The 14073-nt window shown below is 43.5% G+C and overlaps 1 protein-coding gene across 1 annotated transcript in view; it reads left to right on the top strand.

Moving 5' to 3' along the window:
* The first annotated feature begins 104 nt into the window (after nt 1-104).
* LOC124173451 (allatostatin-A receptor-like) overlaps nt 105-14073 on the top strand; it is a 33778-nt gene continuing 19809 nt past the window's right edge. Inside the window, exons 1-2 of the mRNA XM_046552921.1 lie at nt 105-934; nt 9893-10479. Coding sequence (XP_046408877.1) covers nt 775-934; nt 9893-10479 — 747 coding nt within the window. The 5' untranslated portion in view covers nt 105-774. The remainder of the gene's footprint in view (nt 935-9892; nt 10480-14073) is intronic.

Genomic DNA, 14073 nt, shown 5'->3' with positions numbered 1-14073 from the left:
GCTTAGTGTTTCCCACTGCGTGTGTTGGAGATGTGTTGGAGGATGAGTGGGGTAGGGGAGCGGGGAGGGGAGGGGGCAGGGGATATTTTTGAATAGGGGTCGCGATTAGATTGCTTTGAGCGCCACTCGGCGGCTGCCTGCGAACGAGGCCAGCTGATAGCGCAACCACGCGAGCGCTTTTTAATCACGCGCACGCGGGATAATATAATTATAACCAAAGCAGCATCACAGCATTCCTACACCACTTTTTTATCGCTCGCTTCTTGTTTTAATTGTTTTTTTTTCGAGTTCTACTGTACATTTTTTGCTCTTCGAGATGACGCGTGCGTTGAGGAGGGGTTAGTGTACCATAGTGGAAAGGGGCACCGCTCTCCGCCCCCCCCCTCTCCCCCCTCTCCTCCGCACATCCGAAGTCTTCCATTTACAGTTCCGCGCGAAGTGAGTGAAAGTGAGGATCTTCGCCGCGGGTGAGCGGCCGACGCAACAATGCGAGGGCCCAGCATCCCCTGTCCCTCGTCATGATTCGCACATAGTGAGAGTGATTCGCGGGTCGCCGGACGACGCAACAATCGCCTCCCTCTTTGTGTGCAGCCATGCCAGGCTGTGAGGATCCCTTTCCTTTGAAGTGAACTGCTCGCGCTCAAGTGGCCCCTTCTTCAGAAATACCGCGTGAGCGATTTGCCTCTGTGATTACGTGCAGGAGTGATGGTAAGCGCGGGTGCTGTGCAGGCGGCCGCCTCTTGTTAGCACAGCCCCCCCTGCCGCCCCTGCGCCATGGCCAGCGGCAACAGCATCGTGTCGCGGGTGCACAAGGACGCGGCTTCGGCCACCCTTCAGCCCCTGCCCGCCGTCGCAACGCTCCTCGAAGCCATGATCAACCACACCAACGCCTCCGCGGCACCCTCCGACCTCTTCAACCTCACCCATGGACCAGGTAAGTGGCACTCTTTAGACTGGGATTCCAACGAATGGGATAAGCATCTAACGTTATTGCCGAATTTGATTTGAGTTTAAAATATAAAGATAACAACATTTTCTCGCGGCCTACCCCTCGAGCTATTCTTGCAGGGAAATCGTCGGTCCTAAACCTTTCTCGAATATGTAGATGACGTCACGAGCTCTCAAAGAGTGCGTTTTCGTTTGTCATATACACCTCGACCTCGAGAATCGACCTCAAGTGGTTCGTTGTTGTTTACATCGGGAATTCTATTGACGTCACAAACTCATGAAAACGAGGCGGAAATTTTTGAAATTCATGCATGAGAACTTGAAACGAAATGTGGGATTTGGGACACAAGTGAGATTCAGCCATTCGTGTGCAATGTGATGCACTCCTCATAGCGTCCCCAAGCAGGTCTTCCCCATCCGTCCTTCTCCCTCATTCGCCACTCACTGCCCCCGACTCCCTTTCCCAACCCACTGGCCTCGTCTCCCACTCCACAATAGTTCTTGACCCGACCCCTATCACTCACGTATCTCTTGTCCTTTCGCCAGGGACCTTTCCTTCAAATTTCCCTCCTTTATTTATCTCATGTAAACACGAAATCTTATAAGAATGGACTGTCCAGCGAGTCATTGTTGGTCGTATGGTTCACTGTGGTGGTTTTACGAGTGGTATCAATACGTATTATAATATTTAAGGTAATATCCTGGTTAGAGTGAGCTTGCTTGGAGAACTTACCTTTGTCCATCGTTCTTACCTTTCCCAAATCGGTCACTTTAGCTCCCTAACCTTTCTGTCTCTTGTGTCCTTCTCCCCAATTACTATCTCCTGGCCCACATTCGTCCATTGCACCGCCACCTGCTCATACTCGTATGCATTCCCTCCCTCTAGTTCACCCCTTTCCCAACAAAATTTCTCCACTTTTCTGATCTTTTTTTCTTTTGCATGACTTCCATTTGCCTTAATCTTAATTTCACTTAAATTTCTGCATACCTCTCGGCCCTTCGCGAGGGGCTTTCTTCCAGTTTTTGCCCCCACTATATTCCTCTCGTAATTGCGACATGACCTGTGGCACTCTGACCTTCCCAATCGTGTTCTCCTCCATGATTGCCCTCCTCCCATTCTTCGCCAAACGTCCTCGTCTCGCACCCGTTCCGTTTGATCATTCCGCACCACATCTCAAAGGCTTCCATCCATTTATGGTTTAACGTTCCCGATAGCGCGTGTGCTGGACGAGAATCCTAACCTCAGGGCAGATTTTAAGGTTTTCGAAGCGAGATTTCAAAGAGTAGTTTCAATGCTCTCCTGGAGAAATGTCATCTTATGCCCATCAATGACATCGAAATGAGATTTTAATGCGACCCCGACACGATATGATACAACTTCCTTGGATCACACTAGTCTGAATCCTAACCCGCAAAATACCTAGACGTAAGTCGCATTGAAATATTTCTTAAGACTTCAGCCGTGCAAAATTTCTCTTAATAAAGCAACGCAACAGAATTCTTGGATAGCACTAGTATTTTCAAGCGTGGTGAAATTTAATTAATGGGATTGCAGGAACCTCATCTAAATCCACACATTCCCCCAATATGCCTTAATAGGCGAGCGGGGGGTTAGGACGGAGGGGGGGGGGGGCAGAACATCAGCAGTAACCACAAAAAGAAAAGTGGCGCGCGTAAGAGATATGTATCTACTGACAATGGGTCTCACCTATCATTTATTTAACCCTATGAGTGCCAAACGATTTTCTATGTCCAAAGTGCCGAGGCATTTTTGCTGATTTTGCAGTGGGTTAGGGAAAACAATTTGGTCTCAAAAACAAGTAAAGGTAAATGTTCAAAAACTTTAGGAAATCTTTATTATATGTGGTTTCACCTTTTTATTATATTATTTGACGAATTTTTGGCAATATGAGTTAATTTTTATAATTTAAAGGAAATAGTTAATATAAAATAAAATGAATGTTGACAATTGTATAATAAGTTAATTATCAGCATCTAAGAGTGACATTGCATGAGGCACCCCGGCACTGTAAGGGTTAAGTTCTTTAAGGAAATAAATGAAAATGAGAAGTGAAAAATGCCGCCAAGATACCTCTCTTATTGTATCGTTTATATCGGACCCAGAGATAGAGTGCGATTCCAATGTGATGTCACTCTGAAACATATCCATTCTCAATAGCAATCCAAGCCGAGGGCGCAGCCTTCGAGTCTCGAGCGACTGCCTACCTGTTTGGTGGAGAGCACTGAAACGCTCTCGGTTCGTTAGAAACGGACGCTTGGCGTTGCTTCTTTTTTCTATTTTATAGAGTCTTTCTGCGTCAGATCCGATATGATCGCCGCGTTTCAAAGGTGTTCTTAATTCGCTCTTGCCCGGCGAATGCCAAACCCTCTTGGGTGCGACAACGGGATGACTCCCTTAACCTGCTATCTTCTTGCTCCTTTGAGACACTTTTAACAATGTGAAGCCGAATTGAAATCTTTCGGTCTCACACGAGCCGAGCACTAAGTTAATGGCTGTAAAGGTTCGGCTAATTTAGTTTTCAATTTTCTGCGGTATTTCGATTTTAGAATTTCTCAGAATGGGATCTGTATGCTCAAGAATCATGGCAATTTTCGAGTATTTTGGGATTTATGAGGAGCACTTTTTGTAATAATAATTGTTTTTTTCTCATCGACGCAAGGTTATACATAATAAACGCAAAAGGAAAGGTTAAGATTTCTTTAAAATCCGAAATTATCTCCGTTTATTCGTCCGGAACACTGTTTTCCCGGAATTGCACGTTTGAGCGTGAGACACGGACGTGGGCTCTTCCTTGAATGCTGGAGTTGAAAGAGTTCGATGAATAATAACAATGAATGAAATGAAAATATGAATTCATTTTCACCTACTTCTAAAGAGCAATGACTTTGGGACCCGAATTCACTTGAATCTGCAGTTGGAAGGGGCGGTTCTCGCGCGCCCTCTCAGGTCGGGTGTCTACAACTCAAGACCTTTTCACACTGAGTGAGCAGAAGGGGTGGGGGGTAAAGGGAGGAGGCTTCAACGTCCCTGGAGGTGAGGATGGGCAAGGCAGAATATAAGAGGGATGGAAGATCAGCATTTGGACGACGCAAAAACGAATTGACAGTTTCTAGTTGTACTAGAACTACTTTGTTTGGGGTCGTCGACAGCTAGGGTCATTTTGCACCCCTCAAATCATTATTTAAGTAAAATACTATCTACTGACTTTCTTCATCCGCTACTGTATACTTTGAATATGTATGAATATTTAAAAGAAAGATTATAGGTTAGTAAAATAAGGTTAATTTCCTTTAAAAATTAAAGTTCCCGGGTCCTGGGAATCGCGTAAGACGGTTTCCAACATTTCCCATCTACATTGTGTTAGAGTCGAAATGCCGAGTGTTATCGCACGTCTTACTCTTCCAAGAGAAATGGAAGATCATCCTATGAGAGGAATGATACAAGGATTTCTATTCAGATATTAGATGCTACAACAGATTAATGGGTATATTATGGAGTTTATAATGTAGAATAATGAGATTGTGAGAGTACTGGCAACGGATCGCTAGAGAATCCGAGAATACGTACTAGGGTTAAATTGCTTACGCATTTAAGAACAGATGTGTGTCAAAGCCACGCAGAGAACATATCTTGGGACCTGGCTTCATTAGGTGCACTAGAATTTGAGTTGTACACAATTTATTGAGTTGCCGTTCTCAGGTAAATACAATTAATTGTAAAATAATAAAAGAATTTAAAATTAAATATCACTGCATGGAATTTAAATTAAAAATTAGACGCGATAAATCGCCATAAAAACAAATGTTTTCGCAAAAAAGGTCACGAAAAACCTTAAAAATAGCGGTGATTTACAGATTCCGTGCGAGACAAATTACAAAGGGTATAAGGAAAGTATTATTTCTCGATGGAGGCTGGGCGAAAGTGGTCCATTTATTAAAGGTAGTGGTGGAAAGGCGAGTCCGCTTGACCTGCAATTGTTTAAATTCTATTTTACCATTGGATTCGCATGTGTGGGTCAATTCGTAAACAGCATCCAATCGACTGATAGACCGTAAAATTTGCAGTAATTCTGAGACCCGGATTTTGGACACTCACCATTGCCATTTACATATTAGAAACCCTGTTCCGTCGCATGGACGGTCGTTGAAGCGCAAAGGAATGACTCAGATCCACCAATCCTAAGTTCGATCCCGAGCGGGAAATAATGGATTTAAAAATCTAGTGTCAATCAAATTAAGTTGAACTAATAAAATGCTTTTTCTTTAACGTTTTTGTAAAAAAACGAACAACCTTTTCTATTATTTTATAAATCGATTAAAAAATAATCAAATGTAAATTTAGAGTAATATCGCGTAGCATATTCAATAGACAGTAGATTCAAATGTGTATTCAAAACATAAAATGTTAGGCCAACTGCTCATCCAAGGGAGCATTTTATGAATATATTTTGCATGACCACTGTGTCATCACTTTAATGGAGACAGCAGACAAAAGATTCGAGGCTCATGGATCGCAATAATTTATTGAAAGCAACGCCGCACTCTTTACTTCACTCACTATTTTCCTCAAGTAATCAGGAAGCTCTTTGACGAGTAAAAATCAAATGATATTATAACCAATGAAGGTCGAGGAATAGAGGCCTGAGGCGTTGGCCAATTTCTCCTAGTTACCTAGAAAGAATTGAACCAAAAATCTAATGACGTCACCAACCTATTTAAAGTGGGCGGCAACATTCGAGTTTTATTTTCTTTGAATTCAAGATCTAAGAGTGGCCGAATGAGAGAGGTTCCTTTTCCATTTCTTTTCATTCCATCGACCCAATTCCTTTAGCAAATTACTTTTTCGGGTGAGCTATAACATTTTTCAGGCCAGCCGCCCAATGCTCTTTCCCCAAATAGTGATAACGATGGCGCGCTTTCGTCGGGAATTCATTGTCTGTCATTCTCTAAGTTGATTTGACTGCGACACTACGTATCTGCGACCAATCGAATCAAGGGGATTCCGCACTGGGTAACCGAATAAAGGAAGGCTTTCGACTTTCCAATGAGCCTCGGGTCCTGTGGTCACGCGCCGTCGCGTCGCCGCCCCCCGTGTCATCCCTCTGCAGTCCATGACAACCGCCTGGGATGTCCGCGCCTCCCCACTTGGCTCTCGTGATTGCGTTTTAATTTTGGGAGGGAAAGGAGAGACCACTAAAGGAGAGGATATCGATATCAGGAGGCGAGTAATTGATGCGAAGTGATCGCCGACGCATGGGTCTGTCCGTGCCTTCAAATGGCCAACACATTCCAATGCCATCCCACATCACTGAATCACGGCTAGCGGGGATATCCATCCTATGCCGGCTCTCTACATCCTATAATGACCCCCTATCAAAAATATGTGAAAAAACTACCTCCATTTACGGTCGTAGCACGGTGAAAGACGAGACGATGGAAGGAATTAGACTACAGAATAGAAAAAAATACATTTCATTCTTTTCTCGCACCATCATGGTTATCAGCAGGCCAAAAGTCAATTTTTTTCTTTTACTTGTTTTCTTCATCTGTTTATTCATTTTTGAGAACTTATTGTCAAATCTTTATATCTCCAAAATAAACCTTCCTACACTGAACACCGTTTTACTACCTTCGAATGAATTTACATTAATTACTAACCGTAGGAAAATGTTTGCTTTCTCTGCAAGGGCATTAAAGCTATAATCTGTGGTTGCATGGACCATTTGTAAGGGGTTTACACCGCCACAACCACGAATCTATAGGTTCTTTTTATTATTGTACATTTTTATGACCACATAGCGTGAATGTGGAGAGCCTTAGCCTAGTTGCACGATGGTGATTCCTCATCTCCCGCCAAACACCCTAGAAGGGGCTTGCAGGATATCAGGTTCCGGGCAAAATTCACTTACTCATTATTAACTTTGTTGTATTCCATTATAGGTTTTCTTGAATATTGCACTATTACTTAACAAAGCAGTGGTATAAGAAATAGTGTAATATCCAAGGAAACTCATATGATCCGGGACTCATGCTCTATGTGCGTCCTTTTCCATTTTCCTCCTAGGTCTTGTAAACGCGGAAATAAAAAGGAAGAAACCATGGCAATAATTCAGATGTATGATTGGAGGGGGAAAATTGGTAACTTTAATGGAATACGAAATCCATTTGGGTAATCAGGAATGTGGTAGCTTGAGCAGACCGAGAGAAATTGCATTCGGGAGACTTCAAATGAACCGGGAATTGGCCAACTTCCTGACGACAGGGAAGTAATTTATTAATATATAATTTGGGTGCTATTCAGTTGAATGGAAAGCCATTCAATATTTCTCGTATAAACCAGTGTGATAATCAGTGAGAATGGTGGATATTTGCAAAGTAAAGGACATTACGACGGCTGAAAGTAAAGCAGGGAGTCGAAATGGCTCTTTGATTGGAGCTCGGCTATTTACTCAAACTGCACGCTCACGCGAGGCTTCCGCCGTTGAAAATGCAGCGAGGGGTATCGTGTTTACTTGATGGGGTTTACGCGGCGCCTTAACAACTGGAAAGCCTGCTTGCTCTTGGGTCGGTCGCGATCAATAAATAACAATTCAAGCGATTGTTGGCCAGACATCCGGGGGCAACGCGATTCGCTGGATAAAAGTTTATCATCGATTACTCAATTTGCTGCTGACGGTGATTGGCGGTGACGGTAGGGTTTTATCGGATGGCGCGTTTTCGTCAGCTTTTCATCAAACTTAGAATTTTTTACTTATTTAAAATTATAACCAATCCTAAATCCCAATATCACAGTTGTATAGTGGTGCATATCTTGATGAGGTATTAGAAGGTCGTTTACATCGTCATCCAAAAGTTTTTTTTATTCGATAGTCAGTTGTCGTCTACCATGGAAGCCGATGTGAACGATTCACCATTCCGATCTGCTCATCAAATGTGAATGCCCTCGGCCCCACATTCTCGGCCTTTGCATTTCCCGGACAGCTGAACGGTTTCTCACATGACCTGTTTAGCCGTTTGGTTTTTCAAAGAACCGGATCAAATAACTGGTGATGGGTCGGTCGTGAACGAACGACATGCGATGCGACTGAGATCTTTTATGTGATCGATTGATGAACCGGACCACTCCGACGAACGGCACAGTGTTTCTCGCGACCGAATTAGGGAGTTATATTGATATCGGTCGTGATTGGCACTGGTCGTGACTGACGATTCGCGATTGAATCACTCAAGTGATTGGTAAACGATGATCAAGGTCGCAGCTTGGCCCACCACTATACATAACCACTGTGCGTGGGGAGCGAGCCGCCTCTGTAGGAGAGCAAGAAAATAGGTGCAATTCCTGATGGAATTTTATCTAGAGCCAAATTTTGACAAGGAAAATTTATAAAATTGATTTCTATGGCGGTGAATATGTTGAAAAATTATGATGGAATCGACATTTTTGTGATTTTATACTTTTTGATTTTTACTGAAACTTAATTTGTAACACGCACAACACTTTTCACTACAGTGTGGCCAATCAATGTGCGCCCTCTAGTGGACGTAGCACCCTCTATACATAACATTTCGGAAATTTTAATTTTTTAGAAATGCTTCCGAAATCGTAACAGTCGTCATATAATCCCACACCGCACCCACACGCATTCCTGCCGCCTTGAACCCGCCCAGCAGCGAAAGGGAATGAGTGAACCGGTCCTAAGAATAAGCGAAACGGTGGACCGATTCTCCGAGAAACCACCAGCGAGTGATGTGTTGCCATGCGCATTCAAATTTGATGAGTTTCTCTGAAGTAAATAAACCCTTCTTACATCGTCTTTGCGTTAAGACCCACTCAGGGGACTTTCATAAAACATACAATACTAAGTTTCACCGAAAGATATACATCAAGGAACGTGAGCTGCGGCGTAGCATGAAAAAAACCATTTGGGCGCATTGAAAATTAATCGGAGGGAGTTCACTGAATTTTTTATCTCCTTTTGTATAGTGGAAGTCTACCTACTCTTCCTTAAGTATAGCATTACTCCCTTCCTTAATTATAGTGGAAGAGGAGAGATTACATTAACTACGTGATTAGGATTTTTGGCGATTTATGGACCCCTCCCCCCTAAGTGAGATATTTAGCTCAACCCCTGCCCTTCCTCTAGTCTTAGGTGAGATTGTTCAAAATGCGTATTGTCCGTGAAATTACGTTCATCTAAGCGTTGAATTCATCAAAAAACAGTTGGTTCATTATTTTTATTTCAGATTAATTAAGACTTGTATTTAAGATTGCTTAGATCGCAATTGGACTCTATTTCTTCCGGAAATTATCTCATACCTGACATGACCCTCGTGAGATTGGGTGAGAATCGCCTTGACACCCTCCTCCCCCCCCCAACCTCCTCACGTAATCAATAGATGTTCCATTACAGTTTCAGACGTCGGTTAGGAATGGATTATTTAAAAGTAGGGAACTGATTTTTCGACTCACCGTCTACTGCGTATTGGGGAGTCCATAGGACATAGTCTCTATCAAACCATCGTCTTTTTCAACTATATTAGAATTTTCTTCATATAACTCATATTCATAGAGCTATCTTCCTGATGAGAATTCCGTAAATCTCAACCTGCTTATTTTTCCAGGTGCATTTTCACTATAGGCGCATCCTTTATCATTCGATTGATCGCTTCCAAAAAATACTCTTCCAAACTCTGAAAATTCAAGGGAAACGCGCATTCTTGGCTCACTTTTTGCTTTGTTATTGCTTCTTTGCACCTGGGCCCAGATTTATTCTTTGTCACTTGTACAACAAGGGTGACATTCGTAATAAAAAAACATGTTGCATTGAACTGGTGAGTTGCACCCGACAGAGTCACTTGCTACATGCATGCAGTGCATGGCCACTTGCTTTGGGTGTCCTGATCGGCCTTCTCTCCCTTGCAGAGGAAGAAGAGGACAAGATGCTGCTGGTCCACCTCGTCTCCATCATCGTGCCCGTCATCTTCGGCATCATCGTGCTCGTGGGTCTCTTCGGCAACGCACTCGTGGTCGTCGTCGTAGCAGCCAACCAAACCATGCGATCCACCACCAATCTGCTCATCATCAACCTCGCCGTCGCCGACCTCCTCTTCATCGTCTTCTGCGTGCCCTTCACCGCCACGGACTACGCCCTGCCCTACTGGCCCTTCGGCGACGCGTGGTGCAAGATCGTGCAGTACCTGATCGTGGTCACAGCCCTCGCCTCCGTCTACACGCTCGTGCTCATGTCGCTGGACCGCTTTCTGGCCGTCGTGCACCCCGTGGCCTCCATGTCCGTGAGGACGCAGCGCAACGCGATGGCGGCCATCGGGGTCACGTGGGTGGTCATCCTGGCCGCCTCCTTCCCGGTCATCCTGTTCCACGGCGAGGTGACGCACACCTACGGCGAGGAGGAGGACGGCGGGCCTTCGGAAGAGTCGCAGGGCACGTCGTGCGTGTTCCTGCAGAGGGAGGAACACCGGCCGGACGGGTACAACAGGCTCGCCTTCCAGGTACGTCAATTCAAGCGGGCAGGGCTGGGTGCGGGTAGAGCTCAACCCATCCAAAGACGTCTCAGAATCATTATGATTAAAAACTTTTGGGCTATGTCGCCGCGTCAATGCTTTGGGTGGCCCCAACGTTTCCCGACCGATGCTGGTCGCTTTTTCAAGGGACTATGGAGAGATGGGAATTTAAGATCTTTTATGTAGGTGTCTGTGTCAGGAGGTGGAGGGAGGGGAGCCGGAGGTTGGGGGAGTGGGTTACTGCTTGTTTCTTCTTATTACGGGTTGCCAAGTACGGCTAATTTTAATGCCGGTGTCTCTGTTGAAATTATTCTTATCTTCTTTGGACATTTCAATGGCTTCTCTGACGAGTCTCTGTTTAAAACCTTTAACTTTGGCGAGGATTTTGACATCCTTGAGGTCGATGATGTGGCCAAGCGCTGCGTGTTCAGCTACCGCGGACTTTGTTGATTGCCCCAGTCGAATGGCTCTCTCGTGCTCTTCCAGGCGTGTTTTGACCAACCTGCCTGTTTCGCCGATGTAGTTCTTCCCGCAGGTCTGGCAAGGAATTTGGTAAACCCCTTCCACTTGGAGTGGAGTTCTATCCTTGACGGTGTTTAGGAGATGTTTTATCTGTAAGTGAGGCGAGAAGATTGTCCTTATCTGGAATTTTCGAAGGATATTTCCTATTACGTCTGTCGTCCCCTTAATGTATGGCAGGAAGGCTTTCTTCTGGTCGCTGAGGTCGTTTATGGATGAGTTCGCGGTTTCTGTGGCGTTGTTTTTCATTTCGTTCTTTTTGATGACTTTATTAAAAGTACGAGAGATAACTCTGTCGTCGAATCCATTTCCCCGTAGAATGTCCTCTAGCTTTCGTCTCTCTTCGGCAAAGTTTTCCTGGTCGCTTATTGTGTAGGAGCGGTGAATCAAGGTGTTTATCACTCCATTTATTTGGGCTGGGTGATGATGAGATAGAGCGTGCAGGTACCGATTTGTTGCTGTTGGTTTTCGATACACTGTATGCCCTAATGTTCCATCCGTTTTCTTTTCCACGAGCACGTCCAAGAATGGAAGTTTTCCATCTTCCTCCACCTCCATTGTAAACTTAATGTTGTTGTTAATCCCGTTCAAATAAGTATAAAATTCTTGAAGCTTTTCTCTGCCGTGCGTCCAAATTATAAAAGTGTCGTCGATGTATCTGACCCAAATCTTAGGCTTGTGGGCGGCGTTTTGAATCGCTGTTTCTTCTATGCGTTCCATGAATAAGTTTGCAATTGCTGGGGAGAGAGGGGAACCCATCGCTGCTCCAGACGTCTGTTGATAAAAATTATTCCTCCACCGGAAGAAAGTGCTTCTAAGGCAAATCTCTGCCAGCTTGGCGATGTTGTCTCCGAATCTGTCTTTGATGACATTTACCGCCTCGTCACAAGGAATATTAGTGAAGAGCGATGTCACGTCAAAGCTGACTAGGATGTCTCCTTTTTTGACCTTGATGCCACTAATAATCCGAAGAAAATGTTAAGAGTTTTTCACGTATGATTTCGCCTCTTCTACTGCGAGCTGCAGAATCGGCGTCAGGTATTTCGCTAATTTATATGTTGGTGAGTTGATGGCGCTGACAATGGGCCTGAGGTGCACTCCTTCCTTATGAATTTTTGGCAGGCCATAGATACAAGGAGTTTTCGGATCCTGTGGGTTGAATCGTCTTCTTTCTGCGGGATCCGGTACATAAGTCTTTATTATTTCTGTCACTATCCTCTTGTATCGGCAGGTTGGGTTTCTGTCGATCTTTTGATAAGGACCTTCCGCAAGTAGTTCTTCCATCTTCTTATCATATTCTGCTTTCTCTAGGACGATCGTCGCCTTGCCTTTGTCTGCTGGTAAAATCACGATGTTCTCATTTTCTTTCAATTACACAGGCCAACAAAAAAAACTTTTTTTTTGGTGCCGGGAGTTTTTGAGCTGATATTAACAATATTGGTGGTGCTGAATCCAAATATGATATCCGTTTTTATCTAACAGCTCTACTTTTTTAGATACGGCGCATTTTATGATTAGACTCTTTCAAATATTTGATACAATTCAGAAAATATTTTTAAAATTTAAATCAATCTATAAATAAACTAATTCATAACCACTCTGCCGTATTCACTTTGAAAATCACCTTTATACCTTTGAGAAAGGGGTTGGGGAGGATTTGGCGTGTTTGAAGAAGGGGTAGACAGGCGTACAGAGCGGAGACAGAGGGAAAAGATACAACTAAGGGAAGTGGGAAACCCACGGTGGAAAAGGGCCCTAGTCATTACTGTAGAATAACGACACGTGGGAAGAATCACAGATAAGTGGAGAAGAGTAAAAAAGGGGGGATAGGGTAAAGAGAGAGTGTGTCTTTGAAAATGGAGAGGCGGGAGTAAGTAAGCAGTAAGGGGATTTCCGAAAACAAATGGTCAAATTTTCAAAGTTTTTGTAAAGCAGCCTCTAAAAATGAGCTCAATTCGAAGAAGCTGTGCAAATCATTGTGATGTGTTTTGTTACATTTGTGGTGAATATACTTTAAAAGAAAATAGGAAAAACATTACAGGCTTTGTGAAACGTGCATACCTAGGATATTTTGGTGTTCAGCTTGGTGACCAAGGTAAAAAGTAGGCACCGCATGTTGTGTGTAAAACATGTACAGAACATCAGCGGTATTGAACTACAGGAAAAAGGAAAAGTTTTAAGTTTGGTGTGACAATGGTTTGGAGAGAACCTACAAACCATATTGAAGACTGTTATTTTTGCATGGTAAATGTTTCGGGATTTAATCGAAACAATCGCCACAAATGGAAATATACAGATTTGCCTTCAGCTGGACACCCGGTACCCCATTCAGAAGAAATCCCGATCCCAATATTTCAGACATTACGAGATGTATGTGAGGATAAATATGAGCCATGCGAACACATTCCTGATTCTGTTGACGATAGTGACAGTGACTACGAGGCAGTATCAACAAATCCTGAACTATTTAATCAAGATGAACTAAGCGACCTTGTTAGAGAATTGAGCGTACCGAAGGAAGCATCTGATCTACTAGCTTCAAGGATGCATGAAAAGAATTTAATGGAACAAGGTACAAAAATTAATTTTTATCCCACAGTTGAAAAGGATTTGCTACCCCTATTTACTCAAGAAGACAATCTTACATTTTGTTTAGACGTTAGAGGTCTTCTGAAAGGAATGGGACTACCGCAATATGAAGCTAGTGATTGGCGTTTGTTCATTCATAGCTCCAAGCGTAGTTTAAAATGTGTTCTTCACAATGTTAACAAGTTTGGCTCAATACCAATCGCTCATTCAACTGAAATGAAAGAAGAATATGATATAATAGTATTGGCCTTACAGAAGATAAAATACTAGGGACATCACTAGGTAATTTTTGTAGATTTAAAAATGGTGAACTTTCTTCTTGGACAGCAATTTAGCAACACAAAATATCCTTGTTTCTGGTGCCTCTGTGCTATCAGAGACAGACAAACCACTGGGTTAAGAAGGAGTGGTCAAAGATAGAAAACTTAATCATTGAGTAAAAACATTAATGCTGAGTCTTTAGTTGATCGGAAG

This window comes from Ischnura elegans, chromosome 1 (genome assembly GCF_921293095.1).
Source record: "Ischnura elegans chromosome 1, ioIscEleg1.1, whole genome shotgun sequence".
Lineage (NCBI taxonomy): Eukaryota > Metazoa > Arthropoda > Insecta > Odonata > Coenagrionidae > Ischnura > Ischnura elegans.
The sequence above is the reverse complement of the archived record's forward strand: the minus strand, read 5'-3'. Positions and strand labels throughout refer to the sequence as shown.